Below are 25637 nucleotides of genomic sequence, written 5' to 3'. Positions count from 1 at the left end.
ACTCTCAAAAAAAGATTGAGAGGACAAATATGTCTTTTTTTTTGTCCTTGATGTAGCCAGAACATGCTGAAGGCTTAGTTTGTACAGGTTGTCCTCAATTTTCATTGTGTGATAAGGCTGTAGAGCTAAGTAAACATGTTTGATGGTTATTTTTATTGGTAGCCAGATGTTTAAATCTGCAATTGGTTATAATGACCTGCAGAGGTAGGTGATCTATTATTACACATGCTAAAGGCTATCATCCTTTTCTCTTATTATTTTGGTTGGGCAGGCAAAGACTTGGCAAAGTCACCCTGTAACATTTTTCACTTTACATGTGTTAGTACAGTTAGAATAAGTAGATGCTCTGCAATCTTCTTGCTTTGGTTTGAGTGTAAAATATACAGGTCATCAAGGTAAGTATGTGAAGTAAAAGTTGAAATAAACTAAATGGCTTTGGGACTTCACAAGCGATTAATCTTGATTGTACTTCTGGTTGTGTTTGCAGAAGAAACAGCTTCAAAAGCCAGTAAGTTACATTCACTAATTCCTTTCCCCTACCCCTAATTCTGCAGCGTTTTGAGCTTCAAGATTCAGAAAGCCACTTGCTTCCCAAAAAGATCACAAACGTTGAAAGTGGAAACAAACCCTTGAAGGCTGATGTAACTGTTCAGATTGGTGAAAAAGAAGTGACATTCCAGGTATGAATTTATCTATCCATCAAGCATATAAATGTTGTTAGATAGAATGAACTTGTTTTCATTTCATTGAGACTTCAACACTCTGATAATAGAACTCATTTGCATTGGATATTTTTTTGGTAGAGTAACACCTGATATTTATTAGAAAAGCATTTGTATACTGGAATGATAAATTATATGGATGCATGAGATTTTGTTTCTAGATAAACTCCTACTTTCCTACATTTCTAGATAAATTAGATATTTCTAGATAAACTCTTACTTTCCTACATTTCATAGAATCATAGAATCAACCAGGTTGGAAGAGACCTCCAAGATCATCCAGGCCAACCTAGCACCCAGCCCTAGCCACTCAACTAGACCATGGCATTAAGTGCCTCAGCCAGGCTTTGCTTCAACACCTCCAAGGACAGCAACTCCACCATCTCCCTGGGCAGCCCATTCCAATGCCAATCACTCTCTCTGCCAACAACTTCCTCCTAACATCCAGCCTAGACCTCCCCCAGCACAACTTGAGACTAAAGAACAGATGAAAGAAAAAGCCTCTAAATTTCTTCGTTTGAAAAAATTGGATTAGAGCACCAGTGTGTATTTATGATGGTCTTGATGCTGCTTTCCCTTTCTCTTTTAATAAAAACACAATAGTCTGTCCTTGTCTACACTTCAAATAAAATCTAATGAGTGCTTGGTAATGTTCTGACACAGGATGTTGGGAAAATGGAACACAAGTGAGCACATCAAACATGATTAGTTTGAGTTTCTTCCAATAAAGTTTATGACCTTCTAGGTGGTGAAATAAGGCCTTATTCAGGAAACAGAGGCTCATCTGAGTATTTGAAGTTAATGTTGAATTTGGAGAGTGTCTGTAAACAAGGTGAATTAGTGGGAGTGGGAGAGTGATGTTATTCCTGTTGGAGTGATATTATTCCTGTTGGTAAGGAAAATCCTCTAAGAGTTTATACTGGGATAAAATTAAATATGGAACACCAGAAAAAGGGAGATTGTCAGAAAATGATGAGTCTGTGGGGACCTGATTCAGCTGTTTTCTGAGGGGAAGGTTTTTGCTTTTGTTTGACGTATAGGTGATCCCTCAGAACAGGAAGGTAGAAGGAATTTGCAGGTGAAACAGTTCCCACACTAGAATGGGAACTGAAAATAGAGCAAGTGCCTTAACGCAGGGAATGGTTGAAAGTCTCTGAAGTTCTGGTCAAAGCAGCCCCTTCAGGTTTTCCCAACAGCTACTACTCTTTCTCTCACTTGTTTCTCTGATGAGCATTAAATATTGGTGATTTTTACTTTTTTGTCTTTAGAATCTACAACCTTAAACTCTTTGCAGACCCCAATGCTCCAGTTGAATTGGTTCATAATTTGTTGCCATTTTTCATGAGGAGTGGGTGTGAAGGATGACATTTATTAGAAATTCTATGATTGAGTGGGTTATTTTAAGTGAAAGATTTAACTTTGATGGATAACAATCATCAGGAAAAGATTACAGTAGTTTTGGAGAAGCATAACCCTTTTTCCCCCCTCCCCTCTCCTTTCTTATAGGTACCAGCTGGGACTGGGCTGTTAAAAAATCATCCTCAATCAGATACTTTCATAAGGACTTCCAGCCATCATCAACTTCTGGCAGAAATGATGCAGTCCCACATGGTTAAAGATATGTGTTTAATTGGAGGAAAAGTAAGAATTTAAATTTCTTTTATCCCTTCTTTCCCATGCTCCTTAGAATGTAATCTGATTCTTGATTTTTAACCTTCTAGGGCTGTGGCAAAACAGTTATTGCTAAGGAGTTTGCTGAGATACTTGGATACAATATAGAACCTATAATGTTGTACCAGGTAAGAAAACTACCTGTTGATGATCATGGTTTAAATACCATCTAAAATGTAATACACAGACATTGATTCTTTGTATATATTCTCTCTTCCAGTGATTTTAGAAGCTGCAGCTATGTCCATATACAGCTGTGGCTTTTAAAATCGCTGACAATCACCAATATATAATAAAGGATAGTGAAGAATTCCAAGACAGAAAAATGCTCTGATTATAGTAATGCATTTTTCAATTCTTTCTGCTAGAGGAGGGTTAGACCTGCAGAACAGTAAGGTTTTGGAGCTGTCACTCTTGTCAGCATAAGGTAAACATCACACAGTGGGGCTGCTGTATGTGTAAGGTCTTTCTCTTTTATTCATCTGGATGATGCTTCAGCCTTTCTCACAGCAGTAGAGTATTTTTGCAGACCTTAAGCTCTGTCATGGTTAACAGTGGTGTCCCTTATCCAGTGGTCACTTGAAACAGTCTAACCTCATAGAATCATAGAATCAACCAGGTTGGAAGAGACCTCCAAGATCATCTAGTCCAACCTAGCACCCAGCCCTAGCCAGTCAACTAGACCATGGCACTAAGTGCCTCATCCAGTCTTTTCTTGAAGACCCCCAGGGACGGTGCCTCCACCACCTCCCTGGGCAGCCCATTCCAATGCCAATCACTCTCTCTGACAACAACGTCCTCCTAACATCCAGCCTATACCTACCCTGGCACAACTTGAGACCGTGTCCCCTTGTTCTATTGCTGGTTACCTGGGAGAAGAGGCCACCCCCACCTGGCTACAACCTCCCTTCAGGTAGTTGTAGACATAAACTAAAAAATTACAAGATTGAAAAAGTAGAATTAATTTATTAGTTAGCTTTGCATGGTAAGAATGATGTGTGTTAAGGTTTTCTCCATAACCATGGAGAATGAAAACACTCTCAAATAAAATACAAAGTCAGGAGTCTCCCATGACTTTGTGAGTCAAGATACACCAAATATCACAAGGTTTACAAGTTCTAAGTGTTAATTTGCAATGCTGCAGGGGAACATTAGCATTAATGCAATAATACTGGTCTCTTTCTACTGTCCTTTTGTTCACTTAAGTTTTTCCCAGGCATTATGGAGACCTCCAGAGGAGGAAATGGCAGTGGCAACTATTTCGAAGTGCAATGGCATGTGGGGGAGTGAGAGACATTGTCAGAAATGGGTAGTGAAGTTGGAGGGTTGAAACAAAGAAATATTATTGATGATGAAAAAAAGTCTGCTTGTAGCCAGGTGGGAGGTGGCCTCTTCTCCCAGGCAACCAGCACAAGGGGACACAGTCTCAAGTTGTGCTGGGGTAGGTGTAGGCTGGATGTTAGGGGGAAGTTCTTCACAGAGAGAGTGATTGGCATTGGAATGGGCTGCCCAGGGAGGTGGTGGAGTTGCCGTCCCTGGAGGTCTTCAAGTAAAGACTGGATGAGGCACTCGGTGCCATGGTCTAGTTGAGTGGCTAGGGCTGGGTGCTAGGTTGGACTGGCTGATCTTGGAGGTCTCTTCCAACCTGGTTGATTCTGTGATTCCCAGACAGGATCCCACTGCTTTTCATTCCCCCTATATGGCTTCAGTTGATGAAGGCAAACAGTCTGAAACTGTCTGTGTATCTGCAGTCAGAAAGATGACTTCTACCCTTTTCTTGTGCTTTAATCTTGCCAGGAGCAGATTTGAATTCCAAAGCTATGTAGCCTCATCAGAGCAATGTTATGTTCTTAGTAACATGTCTAGGTTCCCAGCAGTGCCAATTGCCTTCCGTATAGTAAGGTGTTAGGTGCTTATTTTCTGAGCCAGAATAGAGAGTGTCCTTTTAGGCTGCATAATTTTCTCTATGCTTCTTGCTACAAACATGTCAATAAGCTATTTTCCTGGGATAACTTTTGCCACTTGGTAAGTAACTCTAGTTGACTGGGTAGGGCTGGGGGATGGGTTGGACTGGATGATCTTGGAGGTCTCTTCCAACCTGGTTGATTCTATGAAGCACGTTTTCTTTGAGGACAGGCACACCCTAACCCTTGTTTTGTGCCATGCAATACAATATTGAGTACTCACCAGCAAAATTAGATAGTTACTTTATTAAATACATGGCCACAGTTTTTCAGCATCCTACCTTAAGTTGTCATTATGTCCAGTGAACAGGAGCAAAATACTCTGGTTTTGGAGACATGTGAGAAGCTGACAATGAAATTATTTACTCTAACAACTTTTTTTTTTCCCACAGAGGTCTGTAATTCATACAGAGATAAAATCTAGGACAAGAGCTTGAAGTATTAGCTGTTTGAGAGAGTCCAGTGCAGAGCCACAAAGATGATTAAGGAAATGGAATATCTCTCTTATGAGGAGAGACTGAGGGAGCTGGGGCTCTTTAGCTTGGGAAAGAGGAGACTGAGAGATGACCTTATCAAAGGGTGAGTGCCAGGAGGATGGAGCCAGGCTCTTCACGGTGATGCCTAGTGACAGGACAGGAGGCAATGGGTTGAAGTTTAGGCATGGGAAGTTTCATGTAGACATGAGGAGGAATTTCTTCCCTGTGAGGGTGACAGAGTACAGCAACAGGCTGCCCAGGGGCGTTGTGGAGTCTCCCTCTCTGGTGATATTCAAAACCTGCCTGGATGCGTTCCTGTGTGATCTGGTCTAGGTGATCCTGCTGTGGCAGCGGGTTTGAACTGGATGATCTTTTGAGGTCCCTTCCAGCCCCTAACATTTTGTGATTTCCCACTGAAGTGAATGTTTCCTTTGGTTTCACCAGAGTTTGACCAAGTTCAAAGAGCAGAGTGTTTTTATAGGGAGGCTTTTTTATTATATCTGACATTATTTTTAAGGCAAATAAATGATGATTTGTGAGCTCTAGTTCAAGGTAAATTCATGTGTAAACAAATCTATCTAAGATTCACATGTGTGTGTCTATACCTAGAGATACTTCATGTGCACAATCATAGAGTCATAGAATCAACCAGGTTGGAAGAGACCTCCAAGATCATCCACTCCAACCTATCCCCCTGCCCTATCCAGTCAACTAGACCATGGCACTAAGTGCCTCATGTCTTACATAATCTCAGAAGTTTTAATAAGAAACATTGTATTCAAAATGATTGAATATAGCTAATCTATATCTGATCAATATAAGGAATGCATTTGTTTTTTCTTCAAGTGCTTCTTTAGGTTCTTCATAGCAAGGTAATAGGGTAATGTAATGACAGAAGAAATGGTAAAGATATTACTTCATATCATAGTTCATAGAATCCATAGAATCAAGCAGGTTGGAAGAGACCTCCAAGATCATCCAGTCCAACCTAGGACCCAGCCCTAGCCACTCAACTAGACCATGGCACTAAGTGCCTCATCCAGGCTTTGCTTGAACACCTCCAGGGATGGTGACTCCACCACCTCCCTGGGCAGTCATCATTGAAGGCTGTGAGAAGTTTGTTAATGTTCTAAATGTAGAAGATTTTGGTACTTTGGTTCAAAAACAGTCTTTTTTGAGAGAGAGAGAGAGAGACAGTGTTGTCTTAAATCTATTTCTAAAATTATGGAGACTTTTACCTGTCCTGTTGTTGATTTTTATTTTTCAGTAATCAATGCAGGCACATAAGTTGATTCTATGATTCTATATGGATTTCACATTATATACAATTCCATGTAGGCAAATTGCTGACAAAGGAAACTCACTCTGATTAACAAAGGTTTGTTTTTTTAAGTTGTCTCTTAATGCAGTTAAGCATCAGCAAACGAAAAGCAGCAGCCAGCTTGGTTTTTGTGGACTGTAGTTAGGGAACTTTGTTTTTAAATCGCTTAAAATAAAACATTTTCTCCTTCCAGAGCCTCAGAGGGGAAAAACATCCATATTCAAAGTGATGTCAGAACATCACTCCTTTTCTTCCCCCCAGAAAAAGTTTTCTAAGCACATCACTAGTGTTTGTGTACTGTGATGGTTTTGTTTCTAGGACCTTTTTTCCCCTTGACCTCCTGATTTTTCTTTACAAATCTTTTCCATTTTTTTTATTCAAGAAATAATAACAAAATGTAAGTTCCAAGTTGCATGAAGTGCAGGAAACAGATTTTTCACCTTTCAGTTGCCAAAAGCATGCTGAGCACTGAAACTATGAAAAATGGCAAAGTTGGAGGCTTGTATGGCAGTAGATGCTAAAGGGAGTTGGACAGAAGTTATCCTGCTTTTCTCTCCTAAAGGTTTTGTTTTCCTCTGTGTGCAGAATAACTTAGAAGATAAGCATCAGAGTGTAAACCACATAACTTACAAGGACTGTTAACAAATGAAGCATTTTGTTACACCAGGTTGCCATTGCCAAAACCATGGGTGGAAAAATTAATGCATATACTTCTCTTACCTCCCCTCCAAAGGAAGAGATTCTTAGTATTAGGCTATTATAATCCTTCATCTGAAATGTTATATATATTTTAATATCCTATACTAGAAATGGGTTTAGAGGAAATAAATAGAAACAATAAATCACTGTACAATAAAACACATCCCTTACAAAAACTGTGCACTTTTTAGCAAGTGATAACTTGTTCTTAATGCACCACCAAACTGAATCTGATTCAGCCATTTAAATTGCAATCTCAACATTGGTTTTATGTTTCAGAGAATACTTTGCATCAGAATCCACTTAGGAGTTTATCTCTAGAAAACTAATGTATGGTTCTTGAGTAGTTGTTGAAATTAGAGATGAATATTCTATATAGCATACCAGGCTCCCAGTCAATTCATAATGTATGTTGTTTCATTCCTCTAAAGGTGAATTATCAGAAGGTGTGTTAGTGAAATATATATAATGATTTGCCATTGGAATGGGCTGCCCAGGGAGATGGTTGAGTCACTGTCCCTGGAAGTGTTCAAGAAAAGCCTGGATGAGGCACCTAGTGCCATGGTTTAGTTGACTGGATAGGGCTGGGGGATGGGTTGGGCTGGATGATCTTGGAGGTCTCTTCCAACCTGGTTGATTCTATGATTCTATTCAGTTATGTGGTGTTTACTTGCTGCAGAATGCACAGTTGTGGTGCAAGTCCTAAAAGCACATCTTTCTCTAGCTTGGGAAGAAAAATATTTCACCTTCTAGTTTTAGTCTAATTCATTAACAACAGAGAAAAGAGCAAGCACAGCAGCGAAAAAAATCCAGAAATACAACAATAAAAAAGAATCTGGTTTTCTGGATTTGAATGTGGAGCTTTAAATTAGACAAATGTGCAAGCACTGAGGGAGCCAGACTTTGTCCTGTTATTTTAAGGCTTCTGAGGAAATGTAGAAAGGGGAAATGATTCAGGCTGTATGACGTAATGTGTTCTATTTTTAGTCATTAAAGTTCAAAGGGTTTACAGTTGTGAGGAGCACATATGCAAAAGCTACAGCTGGAATAGAAAGTATTTTTCTTATCAGATTTTAGGTTGTGTTCATAGCACAGCTTAAGAAATTTAATCTTCCAGGTCACAAAATGGTTATTAAGTCTTTGTTGCTCTGGTGCTTACCTGTTATAATGGAGCATCTGAAATATGTGTGCTGGAAGCTATTTTAGGTTTTTGCCTTGGGGCTTTATTTATCTCTTAAGCATTAGAATCATAGAATCAAGCAGGTTGGAGGAGACCTCCAAGATCATCCACTCCGACCTATTCCCCAGCCCTATCCAGTCAACTAGACCATGGCACTGAGTGCCTCATCCAGTCTTTTCTTGAACACCTCCAGAGACGGTGCCTCCACCACCTCCCTTTTGATTTTGTGTGTTACTGGCTTCTTTATTCCCTCTGTCCTTTTCCTGCTGAGAGGTGGAATGTTGTGCTGGTTTGTCTTCAAAATGAATGATGAAATCTTTGCACTTTCAGGTGACTTCTGCATGAAATAAATGACTCTTTTGTTCCAGGTGTAAATTGCTGCCCCCTTCTGTACACAAAGTTGTGTACAAGTTGTCATATGCTTAAATTCTAGTTAAGGGGGGCTTTTGTTCTGATATCAAAGAGGTAACATTGGCAAGACTAGAACTTCCAAAGACACTAAAATTGTGTGTGTGTAGATTCCTCTATGCATTTCTGATGTGCTACTTTGGAGAAGTCATTGAATTATTTCCTACTAAGCTTCTTTGGACATGTTCTCAGGAAAAACAGAAAGCAGTTGTGTAAGGAGAAAGGGCATACTTGTAGATGAAGAAAATAGAGCATAAATATATTCTTCTGATGAATTGTACTTACAGGATATGACAGCTAGAGATTTACTGCAGCAAAGGTACACTCTTCCTAATGGAGACACTGCTTGGAGACCATCACCACTTGTTACAGCTGCCCTGGAAGGAAAGCTCGTTATTCTTGATGGAATTCATCGAATTAACCCTGGTACTTTAGCTGTACTTCAAAGGTCAGGATGTGAGCATGGATAAGTTGAGTGTGCATGATGTGTTTATTGAGTACATGTGTACTGGGAAACGATGTTACTTCTGGTGAATGTGACTATATCACTTCAAGAATACTATAAAGATCAAGCTCAGCATTGAACTTTGATAGAATATCTGATGTTCAGTCTACACATACTTAAAAGGAGAAGCATTTCTTTCATGTCTCTTTTTGTGAGCATGTAACAGTACAAGAAATTTCAGCTCTTTCTAAATACATAAGTCTGAACTGGAGAATGAGCTAGTTATGATACTCTAAACTTATGAAGTCTAAAAATTAGTAATATTTGCTCAATCAATTGAAAATGCAAAATGACAGAAAACAAAAAGTACTTTGAATGCCTTCTGCTTGTAAATAAAATGTGAGTGTTCCAGTTAGATGCAGAACATCCTTTGCATTGATTGCAGAGAACTCTTTGTAAACACTATTTCATAATTCAGTTTTTAAAGAGAAATTAAGCTTTGCAGGACAAAAGTAGTAATAGCAAATGTCACTTGAACAATGATCTGTGCTGTCAGGTCAAATTTTTCACATGCCTGTGTTATATGTGGCCTTGGCAAGCTTAAAAGATATCACCAGCTTTCTTTTGTTTTAATATACTTATACACATACATGCATATATATATATATGCAGAATTGAGAATGCTTGCCTGTTTTTTCCCCTTTTTTGATCACTTTAAATTTGCCTTCTGGTTTTTCTTCTGATGTGTGCATGTGTTATATCTGATCAACCTCTGCAGTAAAAAAGTTAATCTGGATGTATGTGTTTTAATCATTAAAGCCAACTGAAATATATTGCTTCAAGAAACAAATCAGAAGTATGTTACTTGATACAAGTACAAAAAAGGTGGTTGTTTCATGCCATTTAAGCTTGCTCTGCTGGTAAGACAGAATCTTTTCTCTTTCATTTTCTTGCCATATCTGTTTAAATAGATTGTTTTCTGACACTCTACTTAGGCATATTATTTTAAACAACTCCACACCTGGATGCATCCTAAATGGATACAGTTTCTTTTTTACCATGACCCATGTTGACTGAGATAGGTTTTAAACAAAGTGTTAGTTGATTTGAATATTTTAAGACATAATCAAAGGCTTGATAATGCATGTTCTGTACTTTTCAAACAGACTAATACATGACAGAGATCTGACTCTCTATGATGGCACCAGACTGTTAAGGGAAGACAGATACCAAAAGTTAAAAGAAGAATTACAGATCTCTGATGAGAAACTACAGGAAAGGTAAAGTGTCAGCTATGATAATACAATCCCCAAAAGAGCTTAATCTTTTTCTTTCTTCTTATTATTTCTTTCATATCGTACCAAATGCTTCTGGGTGATAGGTTGGACTGGATGATCTTGGAGGTCTCTTCCAACCTGGTTGATTCTGTGATACCTCTTAGTGACTAGGAGAAGCATTGTAAACACCAATTTCCTTATGAGCTTTTTTTTTCTTTCTGTGGCATGGGAAAATTAGATCCTGTTTAGAGTGTTTGAACTAAAAGTAAAGCATCCAGTATTCTTTCACAGAAGGAATTAGAAATGGAAGAGAAATTGTAAGTACACAAGAACGTAGACATAAAGTTATATACTATCTAATTTTGTAATGTTTTATTGGGAGTGTTGGCAGATAAAGGCCAACTGAAGTCAATTCCAACTTGTTACTGCCTTTTGCCTCTGGAAAGCTGGTATTTAATTTACAACTAATATAAGGCAGGATATCCTAAGGATGGGTTGGGACCATTATGCTTATTCTTTTTGTTTCTTCACTTCCACTTGTGCGCTACAAACGTTCTGTAGACAGAGAGCATTTCTAGTCCTCTGAGACCATACTTGATATATAGTCAAACATTGCTGACCAATTGTAGTTAATGGGAGGGATATTATTAACTTAATGTAATCTGCTATTCAGTAACACAGAAGGAGCTAAACATACTGTAATTAAGTGACCCTAGCCTCTGAAAGAACAGGGGAGGTTTTATGTCAGATGCCTGTGCTCATATTTACACTGCAAGGTGTGCATGTGCCCGAACTTTGAAGAGGCATTATCACTTCTAGCAGGAATACACTCACGATGTGCCACCCCATTTCTCTCAGTTGTCTTTCAATGTATGATTCTTTTCTGTGATCTCCTTTGCATTCACCTTCTAGAAAACCTGTTTTTCTTACGTTGCCTGCTTATCTTGTTATTTCTTCTGATCCAAAACACTGTGAGTTTGTTTTATTAGAAAAAACCCAAACAAACAACCACCACCACCAAACACAACAACAAAACAACCTGGTTGATTCTATGATTCTACTTTTCCCCATGCAATGGAGGTGGTACAAGAGGATTTTGTTCCTTTTCCTATGGAAAGCTGACTGCTTCTCTTGTTCTCTTGTGATACTAGAGGAGGACCATGATTGGTTATTTGAAATTGGTGTGTTTCTGCAGTTGTATTGTTTTGCTTATTAGTAGTGGGAGGAGTGGTGTGTCTAGAAGTATATGTACTTATCCTGTCTAGGAAACGTTTTCTTCTAAAACAAGGTTGGATAATGTTCTGTGACCTTCTTTTTTGCCAATGGCAGTGACATTCCCATTGGTTCCTCTTCCATGTGATGTTTTCAGACATCTATTTTTATCCACAGGGAGTAGCTTCTAGGCTTATGACTTTCAGCTGAGAATAACTCATACCACCCCTGTGTTTGCTTTGGTACAAGAAAGAGTTTGGTCTGATCACACTGTTGTATCACAGGTTTATTGCTGTGACGAGCAGATGAGCCAACTATGCAGTAGATTTTCCTACATTTTTATTTAACAGCCATAGTCTGTCTACAGATTTTCTTATGCCATCATTTTCCTCCCTCAGTTAAACCAGGAAGAATACTTGTCTCCAACTGTTCTGATTGAAAATGCAGTCATGTATATGGAAAAATTACATGGTAATTAGCATATCTAGGAATATAAGCTGTCTAATTAAATTTCATTTGTTTTCTTCCCAAATGAACACTTCCTATTTTAACAAGAGTACTGAGAAACTGTTTGAAACAGACTGTCCTGGCACAGTTTTACTTGCATTTGCAGCTAACCAATTACTGTTATTTTCACTGCTCCTAGGGATCATGCAGTTGTGCTGATTTGATGAGTAGCAATGAATTCCCAGCCTGAAGAATCATAGAATCAGGCAGGTTGGAAGAGACCTCCAAGATCATCCAGTCCAACCTAGCACCCAGCCCTATTCAGTCAACTAGACCATGGCACTAAATGCCTCCTCCAGGCTTTTCTTGAACACCTCCAGGGATGGCGACTCCACCACCTCCCTGGGCAGCCCATTCCAATGGCAGTATTATACAGATAAGGGAGACAAAAAGGTATAAAAAAAGCAAAGATACCAAAAACTGAGACAGGGTCTTCTACTGCCCTAACCACTTGTATCTAAAAGTTTTATATTGAAGTTTGTGTTGATCACTGTAAGCTCCTCTCTTCAATGGAATCAAATCAACAGGTGTCAAAGAGCATTTAGTCACCAAATGCTGCAGTATGAACTAGGGGACACTGACTGAAGCCAGCAGGTCAGTTCCATAAAGATTCAAAAAAATAATGAAAGGACTTTTTGCGTCATGAGCAGTTTGTGTGTTACCACAGGAAGCTGTGGAGGCAGACAGGATGAAGTTAAATTTGTGGACACGAACTTTAAGACAGGTTGTAGTTCCACCTAGATATAAGGAAAAGGTTATTTACTTTGAGGATAACAGAGCACTGGAGGCTACACAGAGAGGTTGTGGAGTCATCTTCCATGGAACTTTTCAAAAACCTACCTGGATGTGTTCCTGTGCAACCTGATTGCTGTCTACAACTACCTGAGGGGAGGTTGTGGCCAGGAGGAGGTTGCTCTCTTCTCTCAGGTGGCCAGCGCCAGAACAAGAGGACACAGCCTCAAGCTATGCCAGGGGAAATTTAGGCTGGAGGTGAGGAGAAAGTTCTTCCCTGAGAGAGTCATTGGACACTGGAATGGGCTGCCCGGGGAGGTGGTGGAGTCGCCGTCCCTGGAGCTGTTCAAGGCAGGATTGGACGTGGCACTTGGTGCCATGGTCTGGCCTTGAGCTCTGTGGTAAAGGGTTGGACTTGATGATCTATGAGGTCTCTTCCAGCCTTGGTGATATTGTGATACTGATGGAGGTGAATTTGCTTTAGCATGGCTGTTGGGCTAGATGATGTCCAGAGGTCACTTCAAACCCCTACCATCCTGTGATTTAAGCAATGGATATATAGATCTTCCAATGTCTTTGAAAATATGGTTGTGGATGCTGGGAGAGTATGAGGAGGACAGGTGGTAGCTAGGCTTATGTCTTTTCCCCAGCTGTTGTAACCAAAACCAAAACATGTATGAGATGGGCAGGCTGAAGGATTCAATCAGACATTTCTTAAATCAAGTCTTGTAGTTTTACTGTGACATTGGAAAGATCTGTCTCCCCATGCTGACTCTAAAATGAGCCAAGAGTGGGGTGTCTGGTTTGGTTTTGCTCAAACCAGCTTTCCATGGTATCTAGGCCAGCCTCTAGACTGTTATTCTTTCTGTCAGTCTGATGGAGTAAAAGTTACTCATTACTGCAGCTCCAGTAGATCTTGTTCTCTCCCTGAATTGCCTGCAAGACATCCTGCTTTAGGTAAAGCACTGGGAAAAGTCTGTCAGATGAGTGAGATGTGTCTGTTTCAGACATATATCACAGTAGACTGCATCTTAGTGCTGGTACATATTTGTGTTGAGGTATACAGGTCCTGCTACAGATAAAAAGAAGAAACTTGGATACCCTTCTGAAGAGTAAAAACTTGTAAACACATAAAATTACCAGTCAGATGCTGCTGCCTTTGCCTTTCTTTTTTTAAGAGTAAGTTGCACTGCAAATTGTTTGAATGTAATATGATTCAGTGTAGTAACTCAATTATTTTCCTTCTCCTATTGTAAAAATTGAATTTGATATTCACTGCTTAAGCCAAGTAATTGTTTGTTGTTTGTTGGTTTTTTTTATTGTTTTGCAGATCTATTTTTCCTATCCATCCTTCTTTCAGGATAGTTGTCTTAGCAGAACCTCCTGTCATTGGAAGCAGTACCCAACAGTGGCTGGGTCCAGAGTTTCTGACGCTGTTTCTCTTTCATAACGTTCGATCTTTAAGCAAGAATGAAGAAATTGAAGTCATTAAAAAATTGGTTAGTATGTTCAGTATTTTAAGCACTTTCTTACTGTTGCTTACTGAGCACAATCATTTACTACCTAAAAACCATTTTGCTGTTTCAGGGTAGCATAAATGAGTCTTCATTTTCAAAGCCTACCAAAGCAGCATATCGGTTATCTTTTATCATGGAGGTCTCTTCCAACCTTGCTGATTCTAAGATCATTCAGTCCAACCTAGCACCCAGCCCTATCCAGTCAACTGGCACATAGAATCATAGAATCAACCAGGTTGGAAGAGGCCTCCAAGATCATCCACTCCAACCTAGCACCCAGTCCTATCCAGTCATCTAGACCATGGCACTAAGTGCCTCATCCAGTCTTTTCTTGAACACCTCCAGGGACGGTGACTCCACCACCAACCTGGGCAGCCCATTCCAATGGCAAATCACTCTCTCTGTGAAGAGCTTCCTCCTAACACCCAGCCTAATGCTGTTGATATAATTTAACATTCTTTAATGTGATATTAAATTCTGCTGCAATAGGGAAAAAAATGCTCGTTGTGAAAGCTGGATTCATTTTTCTTCACATAAAGCAACTGTATGCCCATTGCATCTGGGCGTAGCTGCATGTGGAACTTACATATCTTGCTGTAAGATTAATACTGATTTTCTTTCAAGCAGATTCCAAATGTGCCCAGTGTTGCTGTGGAGCAGTTGTTGTCACTAGCACACAAGCTTCGGGAGACAAATGACACCACGGTGAGCCTGTTGGGGGTTTTTTTGTGTGTTTACTTTCTCCTCCTCTGACTGTTTGTTTTAACAAAGGCTGGATGAAGCATGCTAAGCTATATAGTGTTGTTACAAAAGCTGCCTAACTGGAAAACCAGCCCCAGAAAATTATTGCTGGCAATTACTGCACTGCACACTGTCAAGTTTTTTCCATTTATGATGTACATTTTTAGCATCTGCATAAGTAAAGCTCTTAGGAAATTGCCCAATCTCAGGGAAGTCAGGCAGAACAGTACACGTTGTCAGTGGGTTTAGATGGCTCACAGTGAAACATGCCTGAGTTACTTTTTGAATAGGTGTGGATAGAATCTTTTGTGTACAAATAGATTTGCTTCAGTCATTGCAACTTTGATAGCTGAACTGTTTGGGGCTTTTTGGGCAGCAGGAACTACCTAGCTGTTATAAAATGCCAGTGGGCAGCAGCAAATACTCAGGAAAGGGAAAATTCCAGAACTTCTGGCTGTGTTACTGCTACAGGGCTATTCTATTAAAGCAGTCTTGTCAAAAAAAAGTAACTTCTGCTCACATAGTAACCACAAAATTCTTTAAAAAGATGCAGTCAAATTAGACTGGAAAAAAAAGAAAGGATTGCTATGGCAACTAAAGCTCTGGATGTTTTTGGTGTAACTGAAATGTAAAGCATTTGAAATGGCATCCAGCAGTTTAACTGGTATACAAATGTAATCTCTGTAGTTTTTGTGATGGGTAATGGGCTTTGCATCTTTAGGTACACTGTTGGGACAGCATTGTTGTTAGAATCGTAGAATCAACCAGGTTGGAAGAGACCTCCAAGATCAGCCAAGATATCCCCCAGCCCTATCCAGTCAAATAGACCATGGCACTAAGTGCCTCATCCAGTCTTTTCTGGAACACCTCCAGGGACAGTGACTCCACCACCTCCCTGGGCAGCCCATTCCAATGCCAATCACTCTCTCTGCCAACAACTTCCTCCTAACATCCAGCCTAGACTTCCCCCGGCACAACTTGAGACTGTGTCCATTTAGCTTCCTATACCTCATACATAAATGTATTGGGTTTGACATGCTTGGAGACATACTGTGTTTAAGCAGAGCTTCACAAAAATCCTTTCCAAATATGTGGATGGCTGTAGCATTATGAAATATCTAAGTGAGGTATGTGATGTTGGATGAGAGGTGAGTCACAGCATGGAGCGAGGGAGCATTCTCGTAGATCAGCTGTGACATGAGCCATGTTGGGAACAGCACACCTGTGCAGAGAGCTGAAATGTGTGCTGTGGGTATGACAGGCTATATGTAGAGTTATCTGAGCAAGTAAGCCTTTGCCAGAGATCGTTCTGAAATATTAACCATTGTTTAAAGTGATGTTGTAACCATTGTTCAAAGTGATGTTGCTAACAATAGAAGAATACCTGTAAACTATTCAGCCTGTGGGCGTTGCCTGCATCATTGTCATTGTCTGCTTTATTTACAACAGAATCTAGCAACCCCAGTCAAGATCCTGTTGAATTAGATGCCTCATAGATATGTATCACTGGCCTTAATTTGAGTTTACAGCTGTTCAGTATAAAATAGTTTAAAAAAAGGCAAGAAAAAAAAAGGAAGTTTTCATCTGTGGTGCTGTCTTCTACGTTTACTTATTTCAGTGAAGCTGTATATTATGTAGACTTTAGAATGCCACTTAGAGATTGTATTTAAATAACAAGATGACATGACACAACATATGAAATCACAGAATCACAGATTTAACCAGTTTGGAAGGGACCTTTGAGATCATTGAGTCCAACCTAACACCTTCTAATTAAATAGACCATGGCACCAAGTGCCTCATCCAGCCTCCTTTTAAACACTTCCAGGGATGGTGACTGCACCACCTCCCCGGGCAGCTCATTTCAGTGGCCAGTCACTCTTTCTGTAGAGAATTTCTTCCTGAGGTCCAGCCTAAACCTGCCTTGGTGCAGCTTGAGACTGTGTCCTCCTGTTCTGTCACTGGTTGCCTGGGAGGATATGTTATCTCAGTTGATACAGCCTGGGAGGATACATTATCTCAGTTGATACAGCCTGGGATAATACGTTATCTCAGCTGATGTAGCCTGGGAGAATACATTATCTCAGGTGATATGGCCCACCTGCAAGACTCCATCAGTGCAGTCCTATAGCAGGGACTTAGGAGGACTGCTTATCTACCAAACTTAACTCTACCTGAGAATGTTTCAGCTCTTTAAGATGTTCTTGGAAATAGAATATAATCTTTGAAGGGCAGCAAGAGTTCTGGCTAGTGAGCAGTAATAATAAGGATACAGAACTCACCCTCTCTGGAGGTCTTCAAGAAAAGCCTGGCTGAGGCACTTAGTGCCATGGTCTAGTTGACTGGCTAGGGCTGGGTGCTAGGTTGGACTGGATGATCTTGGAGGTTTCTTCCAACCTGCTTGATTCTGTGATTCTATGATTCTCTCCCTTGTCCATGCTTCACACATGATTGAGTAGTGAAATGCCATCACAGTGTCTGTATTACCAAGTAGTCAGCTACAGAGGTTCAGAAGATGCTTTGCAATCGTTCCTCAATGAAAGCAAGAGGAGCAAGAGTAATACTCTTCACAGTCAGCCCAGTCTAAATCATTCTTCTTATTGCTTAGGGCTGTGCAAAAGAGCTGTGGCAAAAAGCTTTACTTCTCAGCATCTGAGAAAGGTGTTGCACGATTTCATAGAACTGTCTGATAAAAAACCATCATTAATGTCTATTTGTCAAAAATGCAGTTTTCCAGGGGCAAGAATTGATGTTAAGACATTTCTCATGTTCAAAATATTACCAAGGTGGGAAAAAAAAAGCTCTGAAAGTGAGGAAGTGTTGCTTTGCTTTGTTGTGTTTTTTTTTCTTGCCTTAGATAGCAAATTGCAGTTTGTGGTTTTCTTTTTTCCAGTTGAGACAGCCTAATAATAAGATCATTCTAAGGCAGTTAGAAATCATAGAATCAGCCAGGTTGGAAGAGACCTCCAAGATCATCCAGTCCAACCTAGCACCCAGCCCTAACCAATCAACTAGACCATGGCACCAAGTGCCTCATCCAGGCTTTTCTTGAAGACCCCCAGGGACGGTGCCTCCACCACCTCCCTGGGCAGCCCATTCCAATGGGAAATCACTCCCTCTGTGAAGAACTTCTTCCTAACATCCAGCCTATACCTACCCTGGCACAACTTGAGACTGTGTCCCCTTGTTCTATTGCTGGTTGCCTGGGAGAAGAGGCCACCCCCCACCTGGCTACAATGCCCCTTCAGGTAGTTGTAGACAGCAATGAGGTCCCCCCTGAGCCTCCTCTTCTCCAGGCTGCACACCCCCAGCTCCCTTAGCCTCTCCTCATAGGATTTGTGCTCCAGGCCCCCCACCAGCTTTGTTGCCCTTCTCTGGACATGTTCCAGCACCTCAACATCTCTCTTGAATTGAGGGGCCCAGAACTGGACACAGTACTCAAGGTGTGGCCTGACCAATGCTGAGTACAGGGGAAGAATAACCTCCCTTGTCCTATTGGCCACAATATCATTTCTATCAACCAAACTAAAATATTTTGAAATGACCTAATTAAAATACTTCACTTGATCTGGGCAGAGCATGACCTGAATTATCAGATCACACTTATTGTTGTGTGCTTCCTGCTAAAACAGGGAACCTATTTGTATTAGATACCTTCATCCGGTTGATATAATTAGAGAATGATTTCTTTCTCCTTCTCTTTGCATCTCTTTAAATACAGATCCATTTGCTTTGGGGTTTTGTTTGTTTCTATTTTACATTTTGCTCTGTTGGTTTGAGGTCTGCCTTCTCAGGCATTGGATCATTTGTGTAACTCTTTGCTGAATCATGTCCAGTTTTTAGCCTTTAACATGTGGACAACAGAGAAGGACGCAGTGTTCCAGTAGTGGCCTGCCCAGAAGGCGTGTGCAGAGGTGATACAATCTCCTTACTGCTGCCCAGTGTTGTCTTGTTTATATGTCCACAAATCTTGCCAGACCCTTTTGCCAGAGCATTACATGTGGAGCTCATACTCCCTTTGTGAAGGGCAGATGATTTTTTGGGACATTGGTACAGCGAATAACGTCCTGGATATGTTAATATTTTTAGGTTCTATATAATGAGTAAAGTTCAGTTATAAGCATATTTTTCTTCCTGTTGCTTATCAAGTGAATTTGTAAGGCTAATCATTTGATGACATCATGATTTCCATAGCAGTGAATTGCTGCACCGAATACAGAATTACAAACCTGCAGATTAAAAAAGCACAAAGTCCTGTAAGAGGCAGAAAATACCTATCAATTAGTAGAAAAGTTGAAATAGTTCCTTCTGGATGACTTTTTTGTCCTGATTTGTTTGATTGAAAGTCCAAGATCCTATCCCAGAAATAAAACTACCTGTAGGGAGGTTGTAGGCAGGTGAGGGTTGGTCTCTTCTGCCAGGCAACCAGCAATAGAACAAGGGGACACAGTCTCAAGTTGTGGTGGGGGAAGTCTAGGCTGGATGTTAGGAGGAAGTTGTTGGCAGAGAGAGTGATTGGCATTGGAATGGGCTGCCCAGGGAGGTGGTGGAGTCACCATCCCTGGAGTTGTTCAAGAGGAGACTGGCTGAGGCACTTAGTGCCATGGTCTGGTTGAGTGGCTAGGGCTGGGTGCTAGGTTGGACTGGATAATCTTGGAGGTCTCTTCCAACCTGGCTGATTCTAGGATTCTATGAAATAATTAAACTACCTGATACTCTTTGACAGGCACAATCCTTGGCTTCATCTTTGTCTACTCGACAACTGTTGCGAATTTGCCGTCGGCTGTCACAACACCCAGATGAAAGCCTTTACTATGCTGTTAATAAAGCCTGCCTTTCCAGGTAGGAGTGCTGGGTTTGGTGGAAGTTCCAGAGCTCCTTGCTCAGTTGCTAAGGTGCAAGATAGCTGTTCATGCATTTTAGCAGATTCATGCATTTTAGTTACTCTCTTGCTCCTTAAAGTCTGTAATTCCTTTAGATGTATTTCTGTGGTATTCTCAAACCTAGTTGCTAAGTAGAAATGGTTTTGTGCTGTTTTCTCATCTTTATGTAGATATTTGACTGTGTTATATAAATGAGGTCAATGAACTTATTGTCTCAAAACATGCAAAGCAGAGTTCTATTAATGTCCAGTGTGACTAGATGTTAGGTGAAATGCTTGCTTTCAGTTCTAAAAGTTGGATCTTGAAAAGTGTGATGGTTTGGGTGTTCCCTACCCCCCCACTTTAGAAATCACACAGACTAGACTCAGCTGGCTCTGGAAATTGAATGAAGCTTATTAGTTATAGCTTAGCACAATATACAAGCAGATATTTACAGTGTATACAGTTTTATACAGAAATAGACAAGGTAAAAGGTAATACAGAAACACAGCAGCCCTCCCAGAAACCTGAGTCCCCAGGAGGGGCTCTCAACCGCCCCTTCACCTTCCCCCTACCCCTCTCAACCTTACCCCAGTGCCAAGGAAGAATGGAGGTTTGGCCAGGGGGTTAGGAAACAAAGTGGATTAGGAAAGAAAAACAGAGGGTGAGGTTAGAAAGATGCAGATCAGAGCTCACCAGCAGCAGAAGTGCTTATCTATGTTTTTATTTCTTGTTGTTACACGTTTCAGCCAGCCTATGAGGGAAGCAGACATCACCATTGTTTTCCTTTCACAGCCTGTAATCTAGTTGTTCTCACCAAAACATTCTAGATAGGCTCAAACTAGCACAAAAAGTTACAAAGGATTTGGAGAACTGAAATGGCCTAATTCTGGACACCTCAGAGCTCACTTTTTGTGTTTGGATCCTGAGGTCCAAATGAACTGAGTCAAGAGAAAAGTTACTTCTGAAAAAAATGTTGTTTCTATTGTAGACTTACTGGCAGGCAAATTAGGACGTTACACATTTCCAGTCCTAATTTGTCCTACATTACAACCCTGTTGCAATATTTGATAACACTAAAGCCTTTTAAAATGAGCATGTAGTTTACTGCCTATGCAAAAAGGTTAATTCTTCTCCCTGGGGATAAGTTTAGGGTTAGAGTTGAAGACTGTTTTGAGTATGAAAGGGATAGACATTCAGGGTTTGGAATTCCAAGTTTCATACTGACTTTAGGTTGCAGAAAATGCTTAAAAGTTTGTGGTTGTTTTTTTTTTAATCCCTTAAATTACAACCTCCCTATTATTTTTCATTAGGTTTTTGCCAAACCTTGCCAGATCAGCCCTACATAAAAATCTGCAGGACTGTGGTATTGAGACAAGTGCAGATGAAATGAAGAAACAAGATGAAAAGGATTACACATGTAAGCTTCTGCCATCTTTTGTCCTATTCCTTATCACAGTATCACCAAGATTGGAAGAGACCTCATACATCATCAAGTCCAACCCTTTACCACAGAGCTCAAGGCTAGACCATGGCACCAAGTGCCACGTCCAATCCTGCCTTGAACAGCTCCAGGGACGGTGACTCCACCACCTCCCCGGGCAGCCCATTCCAGTGTCCAATGACTCTCTCAGTGAAGAACTTTCTCCTCACCTCCAGCCTAAATCTCCCCTGGCGCAGCTTGAGGCTGTGTCCTCTTGTTCTGGTCCTGGCCACCTTATGAACATTACTCAGACAGTTCAGCCTGTAAAAGCCTGTTAATTATCCTCAAAATTAAGTGCAGTTTGCTCCAGTTGTAGCCTTGTGACTTTGTTCTACGAAGAACACGGTGCAGCTCCCAGCATGTTGTGTTGTCTGTTGTGTTCCCTGCTCATGAATTTTTCTATGATATTTAAGTGGTGGGGTTTGTTTTTTTGGTGGTGTTTTTTGGTGGGTTTTTTTTTTTTTTTTTTTTTTTTTTTTTTTGTGTTTTGTTGTGTTTGTTTTCCCTCCATCACTGATAATTCTCTTCTGTACAGTTACAATCCTCAGTCTTGGTTTGACCTTAACATTTCTGTGTTCTGTTTTTTGACGTTATTTCTTTCTCTCCACTGTTCAAATAAACAAATAATGGGTGACAAAGCTAGTGAAAGGCCTGGAGGACAAAGCCTATGAGGAGAGGCTGAGGGAGCTGGGGGTGTTTAGCCTGGAGAAGAGGAGGCTCAGGGGAGACCTCATTGCTGTCTACAACTACCTGAAGGGAGGCTGTAGCCAGATGGGGGTTGGCCTCTTCTCCCAGGTAACCAGCAACAGAACAAGGGGACACAGTCTCAAGTTGTTCTGAGGGATGTCTAGGCTGGATGTTAGAAGGAAGTTGTTGGCAGAGAGAGTGATTGGCATTGGAATGGGCTGCCCAGGGAGGTGGTGGAGTCACCATCCCTGGAGGTGTTCAAGAAAAGCCTGGCTGAGGCACTTAGTGCCATGGTCTATTTGATTGGCTAGGGCTGGGTGCTAGGTTGGACTGGATGATCTTGGAGGTCTCTTCCAACCTGCTTGATTCTGTGATTCTGTTCTATGATTCAAAGGCCAATATAAACAAGATAAACTTTTTTTCCCCTGTAAGACCATGTTAAAAGTCTTGGGTTATGTTCTGTGCCAGAATGAAAGCAAACTTCTTTAATACCTTTCATTCTTTTTATTCTCTTTAAATTCCTGTAGTTGTTGCATATCACCTTTATTATGCAGATCTTTTCTCTTTACTTCTCATGACTTACACTCATTTGCTCAAAGGATGCTTTAAGTAATGGCTTTCCTTGTTTCCTGAAAAAAATGTCTAGGTGAAATAAATAACAGCATTCTGAAGATAGGATCTGTGACAATGCCCATTTATAACTCAACTGAGAAAATGAAAGTGCCTGATGTTTTGTTTTATGAAAATGCACAAGTGAGTACAAATCTTTGGCTGCTGAGTTACAAAACGTTTGCTAAATGTAGGGCTGGGTGCTAGGTTGGACTGGATGATCTTGGAGGTCTCTTCCAACCTGGTTGATTCTATGCTAAGTGATGTCCTGAATTTTAAGAATATATTTCTTCAGGCTAAAATTTATTTTCACAGGAATTGTTGCTCTTTTCAGGTGTCTCTTCACAGTCCCTTTGTGAGGAGGTATTTGCAATCCTGTTGAACATTCATGAACCAGGAATTAACAGCAACTGAAACAGATACTTTTTTTAGCATTATTAGATCAGATGTTGTTGAGCACATGAAGTTGTTCTTGCCTCTTAGTAGAATTAATTCTACCTGTTTGAAAAGCAAGGGAAAATGTAATCAGTTAAATTAGGTATTAGTTAATGCCTTATTGATTATTTCAATAAGCTTATTAATTAGTCATTAGTGTCAATTAATTTGTAGTAAGAGTAATAGAACAAGGGGACACAGTCTCAAGTTGTGCCAGGGGAAGTCTAGGCTGGATGTTAGGAGGAAGTTCTTGAGAGAGTGATTTGCCTTTGGAATGGGCTGCCCAAGGAGGTGGTTGAGGCCTCATCCCTGGAGGTGTTTAAGACCAGGCTGGATGGGGCTCTTGCCACCCTAGTCTAGGGTAGGGTATCCCTGGACATGGCAGGAGGGGTTGGAACTAGATGATCCTTGTGGTCCCTTCCCAACCCTAACTCATTCTATGATTCTATGAATACAATGCCAGTTTACATCCTGGTAAAAAAAAAAAAACAACAACAAACTTTCAGTGTGTAATTTCTCTCGTGGAAAAGCATCAGAAAGGAGTATTCATGCCTCAGAAATAAAATAATCAGTGTTCATGGTAAAACTGATTTCCTAGAACTTACATTGTGTCTAGTCAAAGTTATTCTCATCAGTTATAAATTTCCAGTGTATGTGCATGCCAGAAAAGACAGCAATTCCCTTGAAGTCCTCTGCTTAAATTGTGTATGGAGTGTTCAGTAGTCTTTTGACATGCCTGCTTAGGATTTTGTGGTATTAAGCTGTGTTTACAAGAGTTAGTTCCCCACCCCCAGCCTCTGAAGAAATTTGGAAGCCCAAACCATCTTTCAGACAGTTAGAAACAGCATTTCTATGCTCAGAAGTTACAGGCAAGCTACTGATTTTTAGAGATGATTTTTATTTTCTAAGCCAAGCCCTAGAAATGATAATATATTAAACCCTATCTATGTTTATTTGAAGGCAACCATTCCTTTCTCAAAGCGAGTTGTCTGACCTACTTCCAGATGACCTATTTTTCTAGGTACAGTGGAGAAATAGACATAAACTAGCCTGCATTGCCACATGAGCCTTAAATCCCTTCAATCCTTTTAGACAAATTATTTGTGAGGGGCAAGATGGGGTTGGATAATGCAGAGTGTATGTTACTAGATATATGTAAAATCCACTTCAAGCATTTTGGCTTCAATTTGACAATCTAATCATTGAGTCCTAAGACACATAACAAACACTTTTAGATTTGAGATTGCATTTTTCTTATCTTTGCTTTCCTTGGAGATAAAGTTTGATTAGAGTAGAAAAATATCATTAAGCTAGACCTGGTATTTAATATTGACTGCAATAAATGTGCATGATTTCCATAACTGTGCCAGCTGCCTTTCATTCCCTCTATTTGGTTTCTGTAAACTTCTACCAGGATAAATTTTTGCTTCCTCTCAGTACAATTGCTGGAAAATTGTGATACACTTGTTATTGAAAGTTCATACACTCTGAGTGACAAGCATTCAGCTAGGCTAAAAGGAAAGGCATTTGGAGTGATTGTGGAGAATTAAATGTATTTAGGGAAGTCAGGCACCCAGTATCAGTTGGAGCAGAGGAAAAACATAAGGAGAGTCATTATTTTTGTTTCATTGTTTTGGTCACTGGATACTTTGCCTCTGCTATCATTGGCTGAGAGACTCTTGCTATGAAATAAATGGCTTGTAGTATGAAGTCCAAAAAAAATGTTTGCCTCAAATCCTGAAAGTAAAGTTCCTGTTGTACTACTATCACTAATGAATGTATAATGTTTAGAGTATGCAAACAAGTGAGAATGATGGTTTTGTTTCTTCAGCACATGATGGTAATGGAAGATATGCTAAAGGACTTTCTGCTGGGAGAACATCTTCTTTTAGTTGGCAATCAGGTGAGTTAAACACCTCTTACCATGGAACAGACTCATTATTTAATTAGCAAATTAAATATTTGGTTGAAATTGCATTGATTTGTACTGCTGAGGTGTTTGACTAATTTTTTGATTCTTTATCTACTGTGACTTTGGGTTTTATGGACACTTACCTGTGGAAAATGTAAATGCCTTGTTTTCTTTTCTTTTACATTTCTGCAAGAGCAGAAAGTCAAAACCTGAGTAGTTTTATGTTACATCTGGACCATTAAACCCTTTAAGTAAGGGCTTTGGTTACCCTTCTTGGTGATGTATCAAACCTCTCCCTTAGAATCTCCGATGGTAGACAAGTTGTATACACATAAGTATTATCTCAATCTTACTTATTGATAACAAAATATTTTCTCTAAAAGAAATAGATGTTTAGTTTATTCTTTGACTGGTATTTTTTGAGGATTTATTGGTGAGGTCGTGGAGTGTTTTGTTCTTTCAGTTGGTTGTGGCTGTTTTGTGACACCATCTGGAGTGCATCAGGAAAAGTGTGGCCAGCAGGTCTAGGGAGGTTCTTCTCCTCCTCTATTCTGCCCTGGTGAGACCACACCTGGAATACTGAGCCCAGCTTTGGGCTCCCCAGTTCAAGAGACAGGGACCTGCTGGAAAGAATCCAGCAGAGAGCCACGAGGATGACTGGGGGACTTAAGCAGTAGAACAAGGGGACACAGTCTCAAGTTGTGCCGGGGTAGGTATAGGCTGGATGCTAGGAGGAAGTTGTTGGCAGAGAGAGTGATTGGCATTGGAATGGGCTGC

The 25637-nt window shown here is 40.3% G+C and overlaps 1 protein-coding gene across 4 annotated transcripts in view; it reads left to right on the top strand.

Moving 5' to 3' along the window:
* VWA8 (von Willebrand factor A domain containing 8) overlaps positions 1 to 25637 on the top strand; it is a 195399-nt gene that overhangs the window by 51438 nt on the left and 118324 nt on the right. For all 4 annotated transcript variants that reach the window (XM_064174552.1, XM_064174543.1, XM_064174534.1 and 1 more), the window contains exons 10-20: positions 555 to 680; positions 2229 to 2363; positions 2444 to 2521; positions 8729 to 8889; positions 10053 to 10166; positions 13945 to 14113; positions 14759 to 14836; positions 19599 to 19714; positions 21048 to 21154; positions 22551 to 22657; positions 24780 to 24851. In XM_064174552.1, coding sequence (XP_064030622.1) covers positions 555 to 680; positions 2229 to 2363; positions 2444 to 2521; positions 8729 to 8889; positions 10053 to 10166; positions 13945 to 14113; positions 14759 to 14836; positions 19599 to 19714; positions 21048 to 21154; positions 22551 to 22657; positions 24780 to 24851 — 1263 coding nt within the window. The remainder of the gene's footprint in view (positions 1 to 554; positions 681 to 2228; positions 2364 to 2443; positions 2522 to 8728; positions 8890 to 10052; positions 10167 to 13944; positions 14114 to 14758; positions 14837 to 19598; positions 19715 to 21047; positions 21155 to 22550; positions 22658 to 24779; positions 24852 to 25637) is intronic.

Source organism: Pogoniulus pusillus, chromosome 3 (assembly GCF_015220805.1).
Source record: "Pogoniulus pusillus isolate bPogPus1 chromosome 3, bPogPus1.pri, whole genome shotgun sequence".
NCBI classification, from domain to species: Eukaryota; Metazoa; Chordata; class Aves; order Piciformes; family Lybiidae; genus Pogoniulus; species Pogoniulus pusillus.
Note: the sequence above shows the minus strand (reverse complement) of the source record. Positions and strands in the feature narration are given on the sequence as shown.